Genomic DNA, 23,802 nt, shown 5'->3' on the forward strand with positions numbered 1-23,802 from the left:
GGGATTGCATTGAATGTGTAGATTGCTCTAGGTAGCATGGACATCTTCACAATGTTGGTTCTCCCAATCCATGAGCATGGAACGTTTTCCATTTCTTTGTGTCTTCTTCAATTTCTTTCAGGAGTATTTTATAGTTTTCTGAGTACAGCTCCTTTGCCTCTTTGGTTAAATTTATTCCTAGGAATCTTATGGTTTTGGGTGCAATTGTAAATGGGATCGACTCCTTGATTTGTCTCTCTTCTGTCTTGTTGTTGGTGTATAGGAATGCCACTGATTTCTGTGCATTGATATTATATCCTGCTACTTTACTGAATTCCTGTATGAGTTCTAGCAGTTTTAGGGTGGAGTCTTTTGGGTTTTCCACATACAGTATCATATCATCTGCAAAGAGTGAGAGTTTGACTTCCTCTTTGCCGATTTGGATGCCTTTGATTTCTTTTTGTTGTCTGATTGCTGTGGCTAGGACTTCTAATATTATGTTGAATAGCAGTGGTGATAGTGGACATCCCTGCTGCATTCCTGACCTTAGGGGAAAAGCTCTCAGCTTTTTCCCATTGAGAATGATATTCAATGATATCAAGGTAATGCTGGCCTCATAAAACGAGTTTGGAAGTTTTCCTTCCATTTCTATTTTTTGGAACAGTTTCAGGAGAATAGGTATTAATTCTTCTTTAAATGTTTGATAGAATTCCCCTGGGAAGCCATCTGGCCCTGGGCTTTTGTTTCTTGGGAGATTTTTGATGACTGCTTCAATTTCCTTAGTGGCTATAGGTCTGTTTAGGTTTTCTATTTTTTCTTGGTTCAATTTTAGTAGTTGATACATCTCTAGGAATGCACTCATTTCTTCCAGGTTATCTAATTTGCTGGCATAGAGTTGCTCATAATATGTTCTTATAATTGTTTGTATTTCTTTGGTGTTGGTTGTGATCTCTCCTCTTTCATTCATGATTTTGTTGATTTGGGTCATTTCTCATTTCTTTTTGATCAGTCTGGCCAGGGGTTTATCAATCTTGTTAATTCTTTCAAAGAACCAGCTCCTAGTTTCGTTGATCTGTTCTACTGTTCTTTGGGTTTCTATTCATTGATTTCTGCTCTGATATTTATTATTTCTCTTCTCCTGCTGGGTTTAGGCTTTCTTTGCTGTTCTTTCTCCAGCTCCTTTAGGTGTAGGGTTAGGTTGTGTATTTGAGACCTTTCTTGTTTCTTGAGAAAGGCTTGTATTGCTATATACTTTCCTCTCAGGACTGCCTTTGCTGTATCCCAAAGATTTTGAACAGTTGTGTTGTCATTTTCATTCGTTTCCATGAATTTTTTAAATTCTTCTTTAATTTCCTGGTTGACCCATTCATTCCTTAGTAGGATGCTCTTTAGCCTCCATGTAGTTGAGTTCTTTCCAACTTTCTTCTTGTGATTGAGTTCTAGTTTCAAAGCATTGTGGTCTGAAAATATGCAGGGAATAATCCCAGTCTTTTGGTACCGGTTGAGACCTGATTTGTGACCTAGGATGTGATCAATTCTGGAGAATGTTCCACGGACACTAGAGAAGAATGTGTATTCCACTGCTTTGGGATGGAATGTTCTGAATATATCTGTGAAGTCCATTTGGTCCAGTGTTTCATTTAAAGTCTTTATTTCCTTGTTGATCTTTTGCTTAGATGATCTGTCCGTTTCAGTCAGGGGGGTGTTAAAGTCCCCCACTATTATTTATTGTTGTCAATGTGTTTCTTCGCTTTTGTTATTAATTGCCTTATATAATTGGCTGCTCCCATGTTCGGGGCATACATATTTACAATTGTTAGATCTTCTTGTTGGATAGACCCTTTAAGTAGGATATAGTGTCCTTCCTCATCTCTTATTACAGTCTTTGATTTAAAATCTAATTTGTCTGATATAAGGATTGCCACCCCAGCTTTCTTTTGGTGTCCATTAGCATGGTAAATTGTTTTCCACCCCCTCACTTTCAATGTGGGTGTGTCTTTGGGTCTAAAATGAGTCTCTTGCAGACAGCATATTGATGGGTTTTGTTTTTTAATCCAATCTGATAGCCTGTGTCTTTTGATCGGGGCATTTAGCCCATTTACATTCAGGGTAACTATTGAAAGGTATGAATTTAGTACCATTGTATTGCCTGTAAGGTGACTGTTACTGTATATTGTCTGTGTTCCTTTCTGATCTGTGCTGCTTTTAGGCTCTCTCTTTGCTTAGAGGACCCCTTTCAATATTTCTTGGAGGGCTGGTTTCGTGTTTGCAAATTCCTTTAGTTTTTGTTTGTTCTTTTTATCTCTCCTTCTATTTTCAATGACAGCCTAGCTGGATATAGTATTCTTGGCTGCATATTTTTCTCATTTAGTGCTCTGAAGATATCTTGCCAGTCCTTTCTGGCCTGCCAGGTCTCTGTGGATAGGTCTGTTGCCAATCTAATATTTCTACCATTGTAGGTTACATATCTCTTCTCCTGAGCTGCTTTCAGGATTTTCTCTTTGTCTCTGAGACTCGTAAGTTTTAGATGTCGGGGTGTTGACCTATTTTTATTGATTTTGAGAGGGGTTCTCTGTGCCCCCTGGAATTTGATGCCTGTTTCCTTCCTCACATTAGGGAAGTTCTCTGCTATTATTTGCTCCAATATACCTTCAGCCCCTCTCTCTCTTTCTTCTTCTTCTGGGATCCCAATTATTCTAATGTTCTTTCGTCTTATCGTATCACTTATCTCTCGAATTCTGCCCTCGTGATCCAGTAGTTGTTTCTCTCTCTTTTTCTCAGCCTCTTTATTTTCCATCATTTGGTCTTCTATGTCGCTGATTCTCTCTTCTGCCTCATTTATCCTAGCAGTTAGTGCCCCCATTTTTGATTGCACCTCATCAATAGCCTTTTTGATTTTGACTTGGTTAGATTTTATTCTTTTTTTTCTCCAGAAAGCGTTTCTCTAATAACTTCCAGGCTTTTTTCAAGCCCAGCTAGTATCTTTAAAGTCATGATTCTGAACTCTAGGTCCGACATCGTACTAATGCCTGTATTGAGTAGGTCCCTGGCAGACGGTACTACCTCTTGTTCTTTTTGCTGAGGTGATTTTTTCGTCTTGTCATTTTGTCCAGAGGAGAATAGATGAATGGGAGAACATAATGCTAACAGGTTAACAACGTCCCCAGCAAATATACTGTATACAAATCAGAAAAGACCTGAAACCAGGGGAAAAGAAAGGGAAAGGAAGAAAATAGAAAGAGAAAAAAAAAGATAAAAACAAAAACAGAACAATACAAAAAAAGCAGAATATGATCAAATATGATCAGGCTAGTGCATAGATCAGTACCACACACTAGATTTTGGGCGTATTTTAGTCTGTTAGAAAAAAGTGCCTCCTAAAATTTTAAAGGAAGAAAGACATGTATGTACAAAATAAGGGTTGATACAATGAAGGGATGGAAGATGATTGTAAAGATGAAAATTATGAAAGATTTTATAAAAGGAATTGATAAGTTGTTTGAAAAAAGAAAGAAGATTTAAAAAAAAAAAAGTAAAAAGGGAGAGAATGTGATCAGGCAGGAGACTAGAAAAAAGCCATACACTAGTGATGTAGGGTATATTTTGATCTGTTAGAATTTATATCTTAAGGGTGCCTGGGTGGCTCAGTCATTAAGCGTCTGCCTTCAGCTCAGGTCATGATCCCAGGGCCCTGGAATCGAGCCCTGCATCGGGCTCCCTGCTCGGCGGGAAGCCTGCTTCTCCCTCTCCCACTCCCCCTGCTTGTGTTCCCTCTCTCACTGTGTCTTTCTCTGTCAAATAAATAAATAAAATCTTTAAAAAAAAAAAAGAAAATTTATATCTTAGGAACTTCATTCATTCCTTGTATCCTTGGTTGGCCACCTCTCTTTTGTCAAAGTGTCTTACAAATATGTTTTTTGTTCAGGCATATCATTTTATATTTATTACCAATAATCTGAGCTCAGTCTTGAAGTCCTACAATGACCATTCATAACCTTAACCTATAATCATGTTTCATACTCCTTCATATATATTCAACTATTATACACATTATTTTAATATTAGAGAAACCTCAGCGAGCTTTAAGCTTGGTTCTCTGAAGATGTATCTCTCTGAAGATGTATCTCCTTTCAACTGATAAAATATTTATCTCTTTCCCACTGTTGTCATATGCTAAATTTCCTACCACAACTTTGTTTATTCATCCATGTAAGATAAGAAGAAGGAGAAATCATCAGCATTCATTTCCTGTTCACATCAGGTGACAGAGACAGGTTATATGGGTACCAACTTTGCAGAGGATTTTCCAGTGCTGTAATTATCAACATAAACTATGGTACAAAATATATACTTAGTGGCAAGAAATGAGAGTTTCTTGAGGATAATAATATGGCTTTGTAATTTTCTACATTTAATTTGGGGAGATTTTGTTTTCCTGGGACAATTCATTTTGTATAAAGCATGCTGATGTCATCTTTTTTTTTTTTTGATGTTATCTTTTAAATCACAGACAAAGGATCTGCTTCTGAAAGCCTCCTACTTAATTCAATGATGGTGTTACCCATGCATAACTTTGGGATGAGCATCAGCAAATATTATGATAACCAAGAGACAAAGATTCTGTGTTCCTCAACAGATGTTCCTGCCTTCATAAACTGTAGTAAAGCAAGTGAGTATCTGGGACTCATCAGGTACCACTGGCCTATTACTTATTGGATGTAAATAGCTCTACCTATATTATTTTGAATCTTCACAATAACCATCAAGTTATGTGTTGTTATACTCACTTTGAGGAAACTAAAGTTTATACAAAATTGAATAACTTACTCTATCACACAACTTGTACAAGTTAGAGCTAAGTTTCAAAACTTTAGCATAATGCATTTTCTTATGGGATGGAATCTCTGCAGATGAATGGATAAAGAAAATGTGATATATATTTATGCATATATGCATATATATATACATATATACACAATGGAATATTATTCAGTCATAAAAAAGAAGGCAATCTTGCCATTTGTGACAACATGGATAGACCTTGAGGTCATTATGCTAAGTGAAATAAGTCAGACAGAGAAAGACAAATACCATATGATCTCACTTATATGTGGAATCTAAAAAGAAAAACTGAACTCCTAGAGAACAGATTGGTGGTGGCCAGAGACAGGGGACTGGGGATGGGTGAAATGGATGAAGGGGATCAAAAGGTACAAACTACCAGTTATAAAATGAATTAGTGATGGGGATGTAATATACAGCATGGTGACTATAGTTAATACTGTATTGTATATTTGCAAGTTGCTAAAAGAGTGTATCTTAAGAGTTCTCATCACAAGAAAAAACATACCAATATCGAATCATTATGTTATATACTCAAAACTAATATAATGTCTATATGTCAATTATATCTCAATTTAAAGAGACATAATAAAAAACAAACATAAAAAGATATAAACCTACAGATTAAAGAAACTGAATAAACTCCAAATAGGTTAAAACCAAATAAGTCCTGCCAAGAGACATCATCATCAAACCTTAAAAACCAAAAATAACAAAAACGTCTTGAACATAATAAAATTAAATTAAATTTAAAAAAAGAAAAACATCTTGAAAGCAGATACAGAAAAATAATACATTATCTATAAAGGAGAAACAATTCCCCTAAATTATAGATTTCTCATCAGAAACCATGAAGGCCAGAGCAGTAGCACAACATCATTTTCAAGTGCTGAAATAAAAAAGCTGCCTACTCAAAATTCTATATACCTAGAAAATTCTATATCTTTCTGGATGAAGGGGAAATAATGACATTTTTAAGTGAAGCAAATCTACAGGAATTTGTCACCAGTAGAAAAGGATGGCTAACAAAAGTTCTGTAAACATAAGTGAAATGATAAAAGAGGAATTTTGGAACACCAAGCAAGCAGAAAGAACAACAGAGAGTAATAATATGAATGGATACAATATATTGTCTCCTCTTGAGTTTTCTTGACTTTGACAGTTAAAGCAAAAATAATAACATTGTCTGATAATGTTCTCAATGTCTATAGAGGAAATATTTAAGACAATTATAAATGGGGATGTTAAAGAAATATAAATCATAGAAAATCCTCTATCCTTCACTCAAACTGTTAAAAGGAAGACACCACGACTGGGGTAAGTAGAATAATGTAATACCTATAGCTATCCCTATAAAAGGCACACAAGGTGATACAATAAAGAAAGATAAAATACATGTGGTTGAATTTTAAAGCTGAACAAAATATATTGCTGCCTAGGTAGGTACTTCTTTAGAGATTTTATTTATTTGAGAGAGAGAGAGAAACAGCATGAGAGGGGAGAGGGTCAGAGGGAGAAGCAGACTCCTGCCAAGCCTGGAGCCTGATGTGGGACTCGATCCCAGAACTCCAGGATCATGACCTGAGCTAAAGGCAGTCGCCCAACCAACTGAGCCACCCAGGTGCCACTACGTAGGTATTTTTAATTTGTAAAAATTTATTGAGTCCTACACCTGGGTGAATTTCTATATACGTATGTAGTATGTAAAAAAAGTATGTGAATTTCTATATTAGTACATAGTATATTAATAAAAATTTTTTATTTTATTTTATTTTATTTTATTTTTTATTGTTAGGTTAATCACCATACATTACATCATTACTTTTTGATGTAGTGTTCCATGATTCATTGTTTGTGCATACCACCCAGTGCTCCAAGCAGAACGTACCCTCTTTAATACCCATCACCAGGCCAACGCATGCCCCCACCCCCTCCCATCTAGAAACCCCAGTTTGTTTTTCAGAGTACATCGTCTTTCATGCTTCGTCTCCCCCTCCGACTTACTCCCCTTCATTCTTCCCCTCCTGCTATCTTCTTCTTCTTCTTTTTTTCTTAACATATATTGCATTATTTGTTTCAGAAGTACAGATCTGTGATTCAACAGTCTTGCACAATTCACAGCGCTCACCATAGCACATACCCTCCCCAATGTCTACCACCCAGCCACCCCATGCCTCCCACCCCCCAACCACTCCAGCAACCCTCAGTTTGTTTCCTGAGGTTAAAAATTCCTCATATCAGCGAGGTCATATGATACATGTTTTTCTCTGATTGACTTATTTCACTCAGCATAACACCCTCCAGTTCCATCCACGTCGTTGCAAATGGTAAGATCTCATTCCTTTGGATGCCTGCATAATATTCCATTGTGTATATACACCACATCTTCTTTATCCATTCATCTGTCGATGGACATCTTGGCTCTTTCCACATTGGCTATTGTGGACATTGCTGCTATAAACATTGGGGTGCACGTACCCCTTCGGATCCCTACATTTGTATCTTTGGGGTAAATACCCAGTAGTGCAATTGCTGGATCATATGGAAGCTCTATTTTCAACTGTTTGAGGAACCTCCATACTGTTTTCCAGAGTGGTTGCACCAGCTTGCATTCCCACCAACAGTGTAGGAGGGTTCCCCTTTCTCCGCATCCCCGCCAACATCAGTCGTTTCCTGAATTATTGATTCTAGCCATTCTGACTGGTGTGAGGTGGTATCTCATTGAGGTTTTGGTTTGGATTTCCCTGATGCCGAGCGATGTTGAGCACTTTTTCATATGTCTGTTGGCCATTTGGATGTCTTCTTTGGAAAAATGTCTGTTCATGTCCTCTGCCCATTTCTTGATTGGATTATTTGTTCTTTGGGTGTTGAGTTTGATAAGTTCTTTATAGATTTTTGATACTAGCCCTTTATCTGATATGTCATTTGCAAATATTTTCTCCCATTGTGTCAGTTGTCTTTTGGTTTTGTGGACTGTTTCTTTTGCTGGGCAAAGCTTTTTATCTTGATGAAATCCCAATAGTTCATTTTTGCCCTTGCTTCCCGTGCCTTTGGCGATGTTTCTAGGAAGAAGTTGCTGTGGCTGAGGTCGAAGAGGTTGCTACCTGTGTTCTCCTTTAGGATTTGGATGGACTCCTGTCTCACGTTTAGGTCTTTCAACCATTTGGAGTCTATTTTTGTGTGTGGTGTAAGGAAATTGTCCAGTTTCATTCTTTTGCATGTGGCTGTCCAATTTTCCCAACACCATTTGTTGAAGAGACTGTCTTTTTTCCATTGGACATTCTTTCCTGCTTTGTCAAAGATAAGTTGACCGTAGAGTTGAGGGTCCATTTCTGGGCTCTCGATTCTGTTCCATTGATCTATGTGTCTGTTTTTGTGCCAGTACGATACTGTCTTGATGTAGACAGCTTTGTAATAGAGCTGGAAGTCCAGAATTGTGATGCCGCCAGGTTTGCTTTCCTTTTCAACATTCCTCTGGCTATTCGGGGTCTCTTCTGGTTCCACACAAATTTTAGGATTATTTGTTCCATTTCTTTGAAAAAAGTGGATGGTATTTTGATGGGGATTGCATTGAATGTGTAGATTGCTCTAGGGAGCATGGACATCTTCACAATGTTGGTTCTTCCAATCCATGAGCATGGAACGTTTTCCATTTCTTTGTGTCTTCTTCAATTTCTTTCCTGAGTATTTTATAGTTTTCTGAGTACAGATCCTTTGCCTCTTTAGTTAAATTTATTCCTAGGTATCTTATGGTTTTGGGTGCAATTGTAAATGGGATCGACTCCTTGATTTGTCTCTCTTCTGTCTTGTTGGTGGTGTATAGGAATGCCACCGATTTCTGTGCATTGATTTTATATCCTGCTACTTGACTGAATTCCTGTATGAGTTCTAGCAGTTTTGGGGTGGAGTCTTTTGGGTTTTCCACATATAGTATCATATCATCTGCAAAGAGTGAGAGTTTGACTTCTTCTTTGCCGATTTGAATGCCTTTGATTTCTTTTTGTTGTCTGATTGCTGTGGCTAGGACTTCTAATACTGTGTTGAATAGCAGTGGTGATAGTGGACATCCCTGCCGCGTTCCTGACCTTAGGGGAAAAGGTCTCAACTTTTCCCCATTGAGAATGATATTCGCTGTAGGTTTTTCATAGATGGCTTTTATGATATTGAGGTATGTACCCTCTATATCGCTACACTCTGAAGAGTTTTGACCAAGAAAGGATGCTGCACTTTGTCAAATGCTTTTTCTGCATCTATTGAGAGGATCATATGATTCTTGTTCTTTCTTTTGTTAATGCATTGTTTCACGTTGATTGATTTGCAGATGTTGGACCAACCTTGCAGCCCAGGGATAAATTCCACTTGGTCATGGTGAATAATCCTTTTAATGTACTTTTGGATCCTATTGGCTAGTATTTTGGTGAGAATTTTGCATCCATGTTCATCAAGGATACTGGTTTGTAATTCTCCTTTGTGATGGGGTCTTTCTCTGGTTTGGGGATCAAGGTAATGGTGGCCTCATAAAACGAGTTTGGAAGTTTTCCTTCCATTTCTATTTTCTGGAACAGTTTCAGGAGAATAGGTATTAATTCTTCTTTAAATGTTTGATAGAATTCCCCTGGGAAGCCATCTGGCCCTGGGCTTTTGTTTCTTGGGAGATTTTTGATGACTACTTCAATTTCCTTAGGGGTTATAGGTCTGTTCAGGTTTTCTATTTCTTCCTGGTTCAATTTTAGTAGTTGATACATCTCTAGGAATGCTCCCATTTCTTCCAGGTTATCTAATTTGCTGGCATAGAGTTGCTCATAATATGTTCTTATAATTGTTTGTATTTCTTTGGTGTTGGTTGTGATCTCTCCTCTTTCATTCATGATTTTGTTGATTTGGGTCATTTCTCTTTTCTTTTTGATCAGTCTGGCCAGGGGTTTATCAATCTTGTTAATTCTTTCAAAGAAACAGCTCCTAGTTTCGTTGATCTGTTCTACTGTTCTTTGGGTTTCTATTCATTGATTTCTGCTCTGATCTTTATTATTTCTCTTCTCCTGCTGGGTTTAGGCTTTCTTTGCTGTTTTCTCTCTAGCTCCTTTAGGTGTAGGGTTAGGTTGTGTATTTGAGACCTTTCTTGTTTCTTGAGAAAGGCTTGTATTGCTATATACTTTCCTCTCAGGACTGCCTTTGCTTGTATCCCAAAGATTTTGAACAGTTGTGTTTTCATTTTCATTGGTTTCCATGAATTTTTTTAATTCTTCTTTAATTTCCTGGTTGACCCATTCATTCCTTAGTAGGATGCTCTTTAGCCTCCATGTAGTTGAGTTCTTTCTGACTTTCCTCTTGTGATTGAGTTCCAGTTTCAAAGCACTGTGGTCTGAAAATATGCAGGGAATAATCCAACCTTTTAGTATCAGTTGAGACCTGATTTGTGACCTAGGATGTGATCAATTCTGGAGAATGTTCCATGGGCACTAAAGAAGAATGTGTATTCCATTGCTTTGGGATGGAATGTTCTGAATATGTCTGTGAAGTCCATTTGGTCCAGTGTTTCATTTAAAGTCTTTATTTCCTTGTTGATCTTTTGCTTAGATGATCTGTCCATTTCAGTCAGGCGGGTGTTAAAGTCCCCCACTAGTATTGTGTTGTTGTCAATGTGTTTCTTTGCTTTTGTTATTAACTGCCTTATATAATTGGCTGCTCCCATGTTCGGGGCATAGACATTTACAATTGTTAGATCTTCTTGTTGGATAGACTGTTTAAGTAAGATATAGTGTCCTTCTTCATCTCTTATTACAGTCTTTGTTTTAAAATCTAATTTGTCTGATATAAGAATTGCCACCCCAGCTTTCTTTTGGTGTCCATTAGCATGGTAAATGGTTTTCCACCCTCACTTTCAATCTGAGGGTGTCTTTGGGTCTAAAATGAGTCTCTTGCAGACAGCATATTGATGGGTCTTGTTTTTTAATCCAATCTGATAGCCTGTGTCTTTTGATCGGGGCATTTAGCCCATTTACATTCAGGGTAACTATTGAAAGGTATGAATTTAGTGCCATTGTATTGCCTGTAAGGGGACTGTTACTGTATATTGTCTGTGTTCCTTTCTGATGTATGCTGCTTTTAGGCTCTCTCTTTGCTTAGAGGACCCCTTTCAATATTTCTTGGAGGGCTGGTTTTGTGTTTGCAAATTCCTTTAGTTTTTTTTTGTCCTGGAAGCTTTTTATCTCTCCTTCAATTTTCAATGACAGCCTAGCTGGATATAGTATTCTTGGCTGCATTTTTTTCTCGTTTAGTGTTCTGAAGATAATCATGCCAGTCCTTTCTGGCCTGCCAGGTCTCTGTGGATAGGTCTGTTGCCAATCTAATGTTTCTACCATTGTAGGTTACATATCTCCTCCCGAGCTGCTTTCAAGATTTTCTCTTTGTCTCTGAGACTCGTAAGTTTTACCATTCGATGTTGTGTTGTTGACCTATTTTTATTGATTTTGAGAGGGGTTCTCTGTGCCTCCTGGAATTTGATCCCTATTTCTTTCCCCACATTAGGGAAGTTCTCTGCTATAATTTGCTCCAATATACCTTCTGCCCCTCTCTCTCTTTCTTCTTCTTCTGGGATCCCAATTATTCTAATGTTGTTTTGTCTTATGGTATCGCTTATCTCTTGAATTCTACCCTCGTTATCCAGTAGTTGTTTCTCTCTCTTTTTCTCAGCCTCTTTATTTTCCATCATTTGGTTTTCTATATCGCTGATTCTCTCTTCTGCCTCATTTATCCTAGCAGTTAGTGCCCCCATTTTTGATTGCACCTCATCAATAGCCTTTTTGATTTCGACTTGGTTAGATTTTAGTTCTTTTATTTCTCCAGAAAGGGTTTCTCTAATAACTTCCACGCTTTTCTCAAGCCCAGCTAGTATCTTTAAAGTCATGATTCTGAACTCTAGGTCCGACATCGTACTAATGCCCATATTGAGTAGGTCCCTGGCAGACGGTACTACCTCTTGTTCTTTTTGCTGAGGTGATTTTTTTCGTCTCTTCATTTTGTCCAGAGGAGAATAGATGAATGAGAGAACAAAATGCTAACAGGTTAACCACATTCCCAGAAAATATACTCTAAACAAATCAGAAAAGACCTGGAACCAGGGGAAAAGAAAGGGAAAGAAAGAAAAAAGAAAGAGAAAAAAAAGATAAAGATAAAGATAAAAACAAACAAAACAAAACAAAAAAAGACAGAATATAATCAAATATGATCAGGCAAGTGCATAGCTTAGTGCCACACACTAGATTTGGGGCATATTTTGGTCTGTTAGAAGAAAGTGCCTCCTAAAATTGTAAAGGAAGAAAGTCATATATGTACAAAATAAGGGTTGATACAATGAAGGGATGGAAAATGACTGTAAAGATGAAAATTATAAAAGGTTTTATAAACGGAATAGATAAGATAAGAAGTTGTTTGAAAGAAGAAAGAAGATTTAAAAAAAAAAGAAAAAAAAGGGAGAGACTGTGATTAGGTAGGAGACTAGAACAAAGCCATACACTAGTGATTTAGGGTATATTTTGATCTTTTAGATGAAACTGTATCTCAAAATTTTAAAGAGAGAAGAACTTATACATATATGCCAAAAATAAGGGTAACTACTATGAAGGGATAAAATATGACTCTAAAAATGAAAAAGAAAAAATATTTTTTAAAAAAGGGATTGATAAGATGTTGGTTGAAAAAGGGAAAGAGAAAAATTTAAAAAAAAGTTAAAAAAATTAACTTTGAAAAACTAATGAATCATGGTAAAAAAAAAAAACCCATGAATTCTATGTGCAGTATTCCCCTAGCGCTGGAGTTCTCCCATTCTCCTTGATCCGTAAACTTGGTCTTGGCTTGCTGGCTGTTTGTGCTGATCTTCTGGGGGAGGGGCCTGTTGCCGTGGTTCCCAAATGTCTTTGCGGAGGCAGAGTTGCCCCGCCCTTGTTGGTCGGGGCTAAGCAAGTTGCTCGGGTTTGCTCTCAAGAGCTTTCGTTCCCTGCAAGCTCTCAATACAGCTTTGGAGGACCAGGATGAAAATGGTGGCCTCCCACTCTCTGCCCAGAGGAGCTGAGAACTCGGGGCCCCGCTCCTCAGTGCGCCCCTTTCAGTAAGTGGTCGCTTCTCTGTTCAGAGAGTTGTTGCTACTCTCTTCGATCTCCTGTTGAGTTTGTAGGTGTTCAGAATGGTTTGATCCCTATTCAGCTGAATTCCTTAGACCAGACGAAATCCAGGTCTCCTACTCCTCTGCCATCTTGCTCCACGCCTCCCCTTAATAAAAAGTTTTTTAACAGTGAAAAAGGGAGAGTTGATCATCTTCACCTTCCTGATGAACCTACTATTTTCATAACCATGAATTTAGAACCTTGTAATTATTACCTTTTTCACATAAGTGATTGAAAAAATGTCAGCTGTTGAGCACTTCCAACTTAGTTTAAATGTTAGTATTCCCTTATAGGTGAGAGTGTTTGCATATGTAGCATATTCCAAGTGATTCTACTGCCACTGCTCCACACTTTCAGAACCACCATCTGAAGTATTTTCAAAGGAAGCATATTTGGGGACAAGGGGAGCCTCTGTTGCTACCCAGTACTCTGATTAGTGTGAACAGGCATTCACTCAAAGGTTCTGGCTATATGGTACCGTGTTGGTAATGGATGCCTAGAACTATAGCAAGACAAAATTCATGGAATTAAAGGATCTTAAAGGATCTTGAAGATATCTTGCATGACATACAAAGTCATCAAACATACCATTAAATATAGTATTTTGCCCTTATTTGATAACCATTCTATTTGATTCTATAGTACTTCCAGTTTGTTGACTTCTTAGAGTTTTCTCATTGAATTAATTTTTAAAGTAAACCTATATCTTTTTCTTTGTCATTGACATCAGTAACTCAGATGAATGTATATAGTTTGGAAAAAGATGCAATAGGAAGATTTTTAGTTGCAATGGCTGTTACGGGATTTATTTTCTTCCTCTTGATTTTCCTTATGGAGACCACCTCATGGAAAGTGAGAACCTTTGTGTTTCGCTATATTTTCTTTGGTATCTACAAGAAATTTAATAAGGTAAGTAGCTGGCTATGGCTCTTAGAGTTATCTCTAAGACCAAAAATATGTCTCCAGAAATGCCTAACTCCATTATTGAATATAGGAATATAAATCAATCTATGTTGATTAAGATCCATGTGAATCAGAGATCTTCATCGTAATTTGAACTTTGTAGTTTCTAAACATTATGGCCTCCACCAGTCAAAATACGATATTTTTCATGTAGTGTTCCATGATTCATTGTTTTCATGTAGCACCAGTGCTCCATGAAATACGTGCTCTTCTTAATACCCATCACCGGGGACAAAAAATACTGATGTGCTACTGTATGGTGACTAACATAACATATAAAATAAAATAAAATAAAAATAAAATAAAATACAAACACAAAAGTAATTAAAGTAATTTTCAGTTAAAAAAACAAAAAAACACGATATTTTTTATAGTTTGATTATAATAGAAAGCTTTCTTTTGAACATCTCTTGTATCAGAAGGCCATTCCTTTCCCAAAGTGCTCATGCACCCTAATTTGGCCCCTGGATATTTAACAAACTCCCAGGTGGTATTGATTCTGCCAGCCCACAGAATGCACATTTAGTAGTAAGGCTCTATAGCAGTTGCTCTCAAAATCTGGCATTTACCAGATTCTCCTGGAAATCTTCTTAAAATACAAGTTGCTGGTGTCTGTCCCATGAGTTGCTGATTTTGTGGACCTTAGGTAGGGCCTGAACTTGCATATGTAATACATCTTAAGTGATGCTTCTGCTGCTCCTTCATGCTTTGAGAACCACTGTATGAAGTATTTTCGGAAGAAAGAATATTTTGAGGCAAAAGGAGCCTCTCTGTTACCAAAATAGATGAAATTACATGACTCTCCCATAAGCTTAGACTTCCAGTCCAAATTCTTACCATGCCAATCTGGTCTTTCTTCACATTTCTCAGTACAGGTCTGACTCCATAGGTAATCAAGATAATGTGCATGAGTAAGGTGTGAATGATAGCACTAACGGAGGCATGAAAGTCAGGGAGTATCCAAGATGTGCCTCCAGAAGTGGGGAAGATGCTGAGCAAAGGCCCAGCTCTGGCGTCATCAGTAGAGCCAGCACCTGGTGTCCAGAACTTATGATTGTCTCCTATTCAGCTGAGCTATTAGTCTGCAAGATTATGTAGGGAATTTCTCAATGGAACTGGAGGGTTAGGTCAAATGAGCAAGAAAACAGCTGGTTAGCACCAGCAAAGTCCAACACCCAAGGCTGAGGTCATACATTCTGAAGATATGTCTCAGGCACCTGCTGTGTACCTGGTATCACACTAGATTTTGGACAGGACTCAGATTCCTGGGAGGGGTCCAGGAGGAACAAACAGATTCCCAGACTTGGAAGAGAGGGTAAATGAGACCTCCATAGAGATGCAAGAGAAAGGGTTCCGGGACAGGGAACAAATCAGAGCTCAGACAGATACAATCCAAAAAATATGTGCTCTAATAAACAGAAACTCAAAATGCTAGAAATGCATCTAGGTGTCACCAAACCAAGCTTTAGGCATTGGGTGACACTCGAGAAAGTGAGTCCAAGGCATAGAGGTCAACTTATGTACAGACAAGGAGTTGGAAAACATTCAAGGAGCTATTCAGCATGTCTGGAGCCAAGTTCAGGTGTTGGCAGGCAGGGTAAAATGACTGCAAAAAGTGATAGGAGCCAAGGCAGGAAAGGCCTCCAAAGTATCATGCTAAGGATCCTGAACTTCATTCTGATGGCAATCAAGAGTTGTGGGAATGAGGAATTCAATGGCAAAATTATATGGATTTGGGATTTTCTTTGGGGTAAAGTTTGTAATAAGAGTTTCAAATTATATGACATTGGAGTCTGCAGGTTTTCTATTATTTCTATTTCTATTTCTATTTCTATTTTTTTATTATTTTGTACTTTTCAAGGAATGTGCCAGTTTCGTCTAAACCACCAAATGTATTGACAAAAATCTGTTCACAATATCCTTTTGTTTTGTTCTTAATATCTGTTGGTAGTTTGTGGTTTTTCTGCCCCCCTCAAACCTTGTTTTCTTGATTACTCTTGCTAGGGATTTAACCAGTTTTATTCATCTCTTTCAAGAACCAACTTTTGAATTTTTTACTTCTCTGTTATATGTTTTGTTTTCGATTTCATTGATTTATTTTCTTACCTTTATTTTTCTGTCCTGCTGTCTTGTGAGGCCATAATAACATTGAGAATAATAGCTATAAATAAGGTTACAAAACAGAAAAATTACAGATGAATCATTCTTATGGACATAGATGCAAAAATCCTTCACAAAAATGTTAGTTTGAATTCATCACCTGGTAAGTTTTATTATAGGAATGTAAGGATAGTGTAACACTTTATTTTTTTAATTTTTTATTTAAATTCAATTTAGTTAACAAATAGTGTAACACTTTAAAATCAATCACCATACTAATAAAACATAATTCACTATATTAATAAGAAAAATCAGAAAAACAATTATAATCCTGAGAAATTCAGAAAAAAAGATTTGATAAAATTAAATTTCTTATAAAATTCTTCAGCAAACCAAAAACAGAAAGGAACTTCCTTAATATGGTAAAAAGTAACACAAAAAAAACTACATCAAATAACATGATTATTTTTTTAAGATTTTATTTATGTGACAGAGAGAGAGAGCACAAGCAGGTGGAGTGGCAGGCAGAGGGAGAGGGAGAATCAGGCTTTCCACTGAGCAGGGAGCCCGATGCAGGGCTCAATCCCAGCACCTGGGATCATGACCCAAGTTGAAGGCAGATGCTTAACCGACTGAGCCACCCAGGTGCCCCCAAATAACATAATTAATGCAAATTCTTGAAAGCTTTCCTTCTGAGTTCTCAAATAAGACAAGAATGCCTGCTAGTACCATTTTTTTAAATTGAGGTATAGTTGGCACAAATGTTACATTAGTTTCAAGTGTCAACATGGTAATTTGACAAGTTTATATGTTATGCTCTGCCTTCCATAACTGTAGCTACCATCTGTCACCATACAACACTATTGCAATACCATTAACTGTATTCCCTATGCTATACCTTTTATTCCCTTTTTCAATTCCATTTTTATACAACAGTTTACTACAGGTCTTAGTGCAATAGGACAAGAAAAAGAAATGATAGGCATAAAATTGTAAAAAAATTTAAAATTCATTATTTACAAATGACAGGATTGTGTACATAGATAAAGGAATGAAATGTTAAAATTAATATTGCTAAATAAAAAGTCTGTATAGAAAAATCAGTTATATAGCTGTATATAAGCCACAAACAAGTGAAATGTAAAATGATGCTATTTGAATAACATAAAAAGAAAAAATATCTAGGAATAAATCTAACAGAATTTATGCAAGACCTTTATATGGAAAAGTACAAAACAGTATTGAGAGATTAAAGAAGACATATAAATGAAGGAATATACCATGTTCTTGCTTTGGAAAACCCAATATTGGGAAAATGACAGTTTTCTCCCAAATTGATCCAAAGAATCAAAGCAATTCCAATCAAAATGCTAGTGGGTATTTTTATGCATGCATGTTTGTGTGTGGAAAATGATCAGCTGATTCTAAAGTTTGCATGGAAATGCAAAATGCCAAGGATAGCCAAGGAAATGTTGAAGAAGAATAAAAGTGGTGCACTAATACTACCATATGTAGGTATTTTTTAATAAACTGTAGCAACTAAGACAGACAAAAAAAGTATTAGAAAAAAATAATTTTCCTTAAAGTGTGGTTATTTGTAGTAGCTTGGAATTTTTTTTTTTGAAATGCAAGTTCTTGGGCCCCACCCCAGATCTACTGAATCAGAAGCTTTTGGGTTGGAACCCAACATTTTGTGTTTTATAAGCCATCCTGCTGATTCTGGTACATGCTAAAATTTGAGAACAAATGGAATAGAATGTCTAGAAATAGATGCACAAATATGTGGTCACCTGATATATGACAACATTGACACATAATGCAGTGGAGAAAGGATGTTCTTTTCAATTAATGGTGCTGATCCAGTTGGATATCCACATGGAGAATAATGAACTTGACTCCTGTCTTACTCCATTTGTAGATTTACAACTTTTCTGTAGACCTAAATGTGAAAGGCAAAATAATAAAGCTTTTAGAACAAAAACAGCAAATACCTTCATGATGGTGAGTGCATCATTATCAAAAGACATCAAGTGAGTGAAAAGGCAAGTCACCAAGTGGAAAAAAGATTTTTGAATTGCAAATCAGTAAGAAAAAGACAGACAACCCAATTTGAAAATGGGCAAAAGACTTGGGACACTGACTTTACAAAAAAGAATATCCAAATATCTAATAAATATATGTAAAAATTCACAACATTGGTAGTCATCAGTAAATGCAAGTTAAAGCCACTGAAGGACACCACAACATACTCATAAAAATACTAAGTGCTGAGGCTGCAGAATGACTGGAAGTCTCAAACACTGGTGTTGGGAATATAAACTGATAACCCTTTAGAAAACTACCTGGCATTACCTTCTAAAGTATTATCTTCATATGCTTATGAAAATGAGCACACACTGAGACCCAGAAGCTCCCATTCTAGGTATAAATCCAATAGAAATGCTCGCTCATGTTCACCAAAAGACATTTACAAGAATGTTAACACAGCATTATTCATAATAGAGCCCATTAAAAAAAGAGAAAGAAGCAGACCACATGTCTGTCAGTCATGTAATGGACATTAGGGGAAGGAAGGGAAAATTGAAGGGGGGGAATCAGAGGGGAAGACAAACCATGAGAGACTATGGACTCTGGGAAACAATCTGAGAGGGGTAGGGGGTGTGGGGATGGGTTAACCCAGTGATGGGTATTAAGGAGGGCACGTGTTGTAATGAGTACTGGGTGTTATATGCAAATAATGAATCATGGAACACTACATCAAAAACTAATGATGTACTGTTTGGTGACTAACATAACATAATAAAAGAAATGTCTGTTCTCACAATAGAATATAGCAATGAGAAGAAATAGGCTATAATTCGTATGCAACAGCATGGAATAAAAACACAAATATAATATGTCCCAAAGAAGCCAGACACAGAAAAGTATATAAAGTAGAATTTCGTTAAGAGAGAGAGAAAGAAAGAGGCGGTTACACAAATATGTTCACCTTGTGAAAAGTCATTAAGATGCAGATTTATGATTTATGTACTTCTCTAGATATATGTTATGCTTTAAAAGTTTAGACTAAAAGTGGCATTAAAATTATTCAACATATTTTGCACTAAACTACAGTAAAATCTGTAGTTCCTAGAATTGAACCAATGTCAATTTCTTTATCTTGATCAGTGCACCATGACTAAGTAAGGTGTTAACATTAGAAGGCTAAAATGCATACTGGAGTTATCCTGTGCTTACACTTGTTTATAAATAAATTTTTTTTCAAAACAGTTTAAAATTTAAAAAGTGATGGACAAGTCTTAAAAGTATTCTTTCATATTCTTTCCCCCATGTGGAAAGCCCTGCCCTGTTTTCTCCCTCCCCCATTATAAGTCTCCTGATTAACTCCTATTTATTTTTTTAAATTGTTTATTTACTATGAAATGGTCCCTGGATTCCACTCTTCCTCTCAGAAGAGAAAGAGTTAATCTTCCCTATTCTTAGCTCTATTGGTATCTTATAAAATAAATATTATTAGCAAATAATATTTGGCTATAATTTATAGTGTTTGTTGTGATTCCAGTTTTTGTGAAATATCCATTTTGATAGGAACAAGCTACTTGCTCATGGATAGGAGTATAGTTTTTAAACTTTGAAAATAGAGGATGTTTATAAATGACAATGTGATATGTATGTAGGAAGTCTTTTGGGAATGATTTGAACTTTCCCGTCTTGACATCTTTGAGATTATCCCCCAGTTAAGCCTTCCTGAAGCCAACCAGTTATCTAGACCGGATGTCTAAGGGATATCCATCTATCTGATGCTGTTTTTGAAAATATAGGATATAGTATCCACAGAATTATCTGGGGAATCTGAAGATGATGATGTACAATATGAGAGAAACAGAATCCTGGAGCAGCCTCAGGAATTGCTGAATTTCACAGTACTTATTAAGGAACTCACAAAGGTAATATTATTCAATGGCCAACTTATGATTTCATTCCTATTAAAGAGCATATCATTAGTATCAAGGACTCACTGTGGTCTTCTGAATCTATGTGTATTATTCCAATAGAGTAGAAGAGTTTTTGTGAAGCTCTCTGAGGTCCATAGTGGTCCATAGGGGTCTGATGTACTTTTTGAATTTAACCTATAAACATCCTTTGCTATATTGTGTTTTCTGTATTTTTTAAGATATATTTTACATGTCCAGCTGTTTTGGCTGTCAGAAATATCTCCCTTGGAATCCAAAAGGAGGAATGTTTTGGACTGCTTGGATTAAATGGAGCTGGAAAAACTACTACCTTCGAAATATTGACAGGAGAGGAGACTGCTACCTCTGGGGATGTGTTCATTGAGAATTTAAGTATCACCAAAAATCTTCTAGAGGTAAGACACGATTAGTATCTGAGATGTGAGTAGCATGATTACTTGGGGGAGAAGTAAGAGGCAAGTAATGGAAGGTGATGGGTAGGAATCCTGACAGGTATTGATATTGATACTGTTGATTCAGCCAGTGGATTTCAGAGAGAGAAATACATTTTTGAGGGGACGTGATAGGATAATAAGAGCAGCCTTACCCTGAGAATCTAAGACAAGAGTGTCTTTACTGTTCTTTGAAAGTACTGGAGAGCAAGATGGTGGAATAGGAGGCTCCTGACTTTCCCTCCTTCTATGGATGCCTGAATCAACAGTTACGCAAGGATCATTTCCCTCAGAGAAATCCAGAAATGAATTGGGAGATTCCTACACATCATACAATTGAGGAACTACATCAAAAAGGGTAGGGTAAGCTGGAACACATTCACTCTGTAAACCCCGCCCACAACACAGTGTCTTACATTCAGGAGGGACTCCCCAACTCCCAGCTTCTTTGGGAGCACTGAAAGGTTTAAACCATACATATAGCTCCTCAATTTTTATGGCTGCCACCCAAGGGACTGGTTCCCAAATCTCCTAGCTCTGGGGGCTGACGAGATGGCTCAGCACAAAGCAAGTAGGCCAACATACCCTCCTCCCAGTTTCTTGCCAGAAGGGGCTAGACTACATATCTAACATTCCAACAAAAGTTGAACTTCAAACTAATCTGCATTTGGGAACTAATGGGGCAGGCAATTAGTAATCTTCCAGGAGCCTGAATGGGCTTGTGGGCACTTCCTCAGCTTTCAGGGCACTGGTGGAATTTGACACACCCTAATCTCCTAGGATCACTAACATAAGTGATTGTTTGGACAAGCACAAAGTTTTAAGAGGTTTGGAGAATCCCTAGCCAGATGATTTCTTCTTCTACATGAGGCCAACTTGTCTAGGCTGGGAGAGTTGGCTTTTTTATTTAATGTGCATAAACCAATATAGAGAGTCAGGAAAAATGAAGAGACAGTGAAATATATTCTAAACAAAAGAGTAAGGTAAATCTCTAGAAAAAGACCCTAATGAGATAGGTGATTTATCTGACAGAGAATTCAAAGCAATGATTGTAAGTATGCTAACCAAGTTCAGGAGAGCAATGCATGAACTAAATGAGAATTTCAACAAAGAGAAAATGCATAAAAGTATCAAACAGAAATCATATATCTGAAGGATCCAACAACTGAACTGAAAAATTCAATAGAGGAATTCAACCGTGGACTTCATCAAGCAGAAGAAAGGGTGAGAACCTCAAAGACAGGGCAGTGGAAATCCTCTAATCAGAGAAAAAGGAAAAGGAATGAAAAAAGCAAAGACAGCATAAGAATCATAAGGGACACTATCAGGAAGACAAATATATGCATTATGGAAATCTAAGAAAGAAGAGAGAGAGAAAGGAGCAGAAAGCTTAATAAAAAAAAATGGATAAAAACTGCAAAACTGGGGAAAGACATAGACATCAGATATAGAAGATCAAAAGCAGTAAAAAAATAAAAGGTGCATCCAAAGAAACCCACACTGAGACATGTAATCAAATTATAAAAAGTTAAAGACACATAATCAAATTATAAAGTTAAAGACACATAATCAAATTATAAATAGTTAAAGACAAAGAGATAATTTTGCGAGTAGCAAGAGAAAAGTGACTTGTTACATAGAAGAGAACTCCCATTAATGATCAGAAAATTGTTCAGCAGAAACAGGCTAGAAGTGGGATGATATAGTCAAAGGGCTGAAAGACAAAAATTGCCAACCAAGAGTACTATACCCAGCAAATGTGTACTTCAAGAATATAGGGGAGATAAAGACTTTCTGAGGGAGTTTATCACCACTAGAACAGTCTTACCAAAAAAATGCTAAAAGGAGTTTGTCAAGTTAAATGAAAGGACACTGCACAATATGAGAGCCTAACAAAATATGAAGCTCCCTGATAAACATAAATTTATAGACAAAACCAGAAATGTTTTACTGTATTGGTGGTGGGTAAATTACTTTTAATTGTACTATGAAAGTTAAAAGAAAAAAGTATTTAAACAACTATAACTAAATTATGTTAATGGATGTATAATACGAGATAGATATAAATTGTGACATAAATAGCATATAATATGGAAGAAAAAGAGAGAAAAGCAGAGAATTTAAGTTGTTAAAAAGAACTTAAAAGAGACTGTTATAAAACATTTTGTGTAAGCCCATTGGTATCCACAAAGAAAATAAGAAGTTACATTAAAGAAAAGGAAAAGGAATCAATCAATCAATCAGTCAATCAGAAAGCAACAACAATGACACACAAAGGAATACAGCAAGAGAGAAAAAGAGGGACAAAAGAACTATAAGACAAACAAAAAACAGTTAACAAAATGGCAATAATAAATCCTTCCCTATCAGTAAATCTCAGCAGACCAAACTCTTCCCAAGAAAAGAAACAGGCTGAATGGATAAATAATTAAGATCCAACTATGATCTTATTAATTCTTTCAAAGAACCAGCTTCTAGTTTCATTGATATGTTTCACTGTTTTTCTTGTTTCTACTTCATTGATTTCTGTTCTAATCTTTATTTTTTCTCCTCTCCTGCTTGGTTTAGGCTTTATTTGCTGTTCTTTCTCTAGGTCCTTTAGGTGTAAGATTAGCTCGTGCATTTGGAATTTTTTGAGAGAGACTTGGATGGCTATGTATTTTCCTCTTAGGACCATCTCACTCATATGTAGAACATAAGGAATAGTGCAGAGGACAATAGGGAAAGGGAGGGAAAACTGAATGGGAAAAAATCAGAGACAGAGACAAACCATATGAGACTCTTGACTCTGGGAAATAAATTTAGGGTTGTGGAAAGGGAGGTGGGTGGGGGATGGGGCAATTGGGTTATTGGAATTAAAGAGGGCACATGATATGATGAGCACTGGGTGTTATATTCAACTAATGAATCATTGAACAATATATCAAAAACTAACTATACCTTGGCTAATTGAATTTAAATTTTTTTAAAAAAAGGAAAAAAGAGAAAATGGAAAAAAAAGATCCAGCTCTGATGTGTCTACAAAAAAACTCATTTTAGATTCAAGGATACACATTGGCTGAAAGTGAAGTTATGGAAACATATTTTATACAAATGGTAAGCAAAAGAAAGCAGGGATGACTACACTTTATCAGACAAAGTAAACTAATTAAAACTGTCAGGAGACACTAATGATAAAAAGTGTCAATTCAATAGGAGGATATAACAATTGAAAATATATATGCACCTAACATCAGAACACCTAAGTATATAAGCAAATATCAACAGATCTGAAAGAACAAACTGATACAATAATAACAGGAAACTTCAATAATGGATAGAACATCCAGACAGAAAATCAATAAAGAGTGA

The 23,802-nt window shown here is 36.5% G+C and overlaps 1 protein-coding gene across 1 annotated transcript in view; it reads left to right on the forward strand.

Annotated features, from left to right (window-relative positions):
- The window catches only part of LOC113932779 (ATP-binding cassette sub-family A member 3-like), a 192,146-nt gene that overhangs the window by 143,050 nt on the left and 25,294 nt on the right, over window positions 1-23,802 (forward strand). The window contains exons 23-26 of the mRNA XM_027612191.2: window positions 4,490-4,648; window positions 13,714-13,892; window positions 19,868-19,993; window positions 20,221-20,415. Of these exons, the coding sequence (XP_027467992.2) occupies window positions 4,490-4,648; window positions 13,714-13,892; window positions 19,868-19,993; window positions 20,221-20,415 (659 nt within the window). The remainder of the gene's footprint in view (window positions 1-4,489; window positions 4,649-13,713; window positions 13,893-19,867; window positions 19,994-20,220; window positions 20,416-23,802) is intronic.

The sequence above is a fragment of the Zalophus californianus genome, chromosome 10, assembly GCF_009762305.2.
Source record: "Zalophus californianus isolate mZalCal1 chromosome 10, mZalCal1.pri.v2, whole genome shotgun sequence".
NCBI lineage: Eukaryota > Metazoa > Chordata > Mammalia > Carnivora > Otariidae > Zalophus > Zalophus californianus.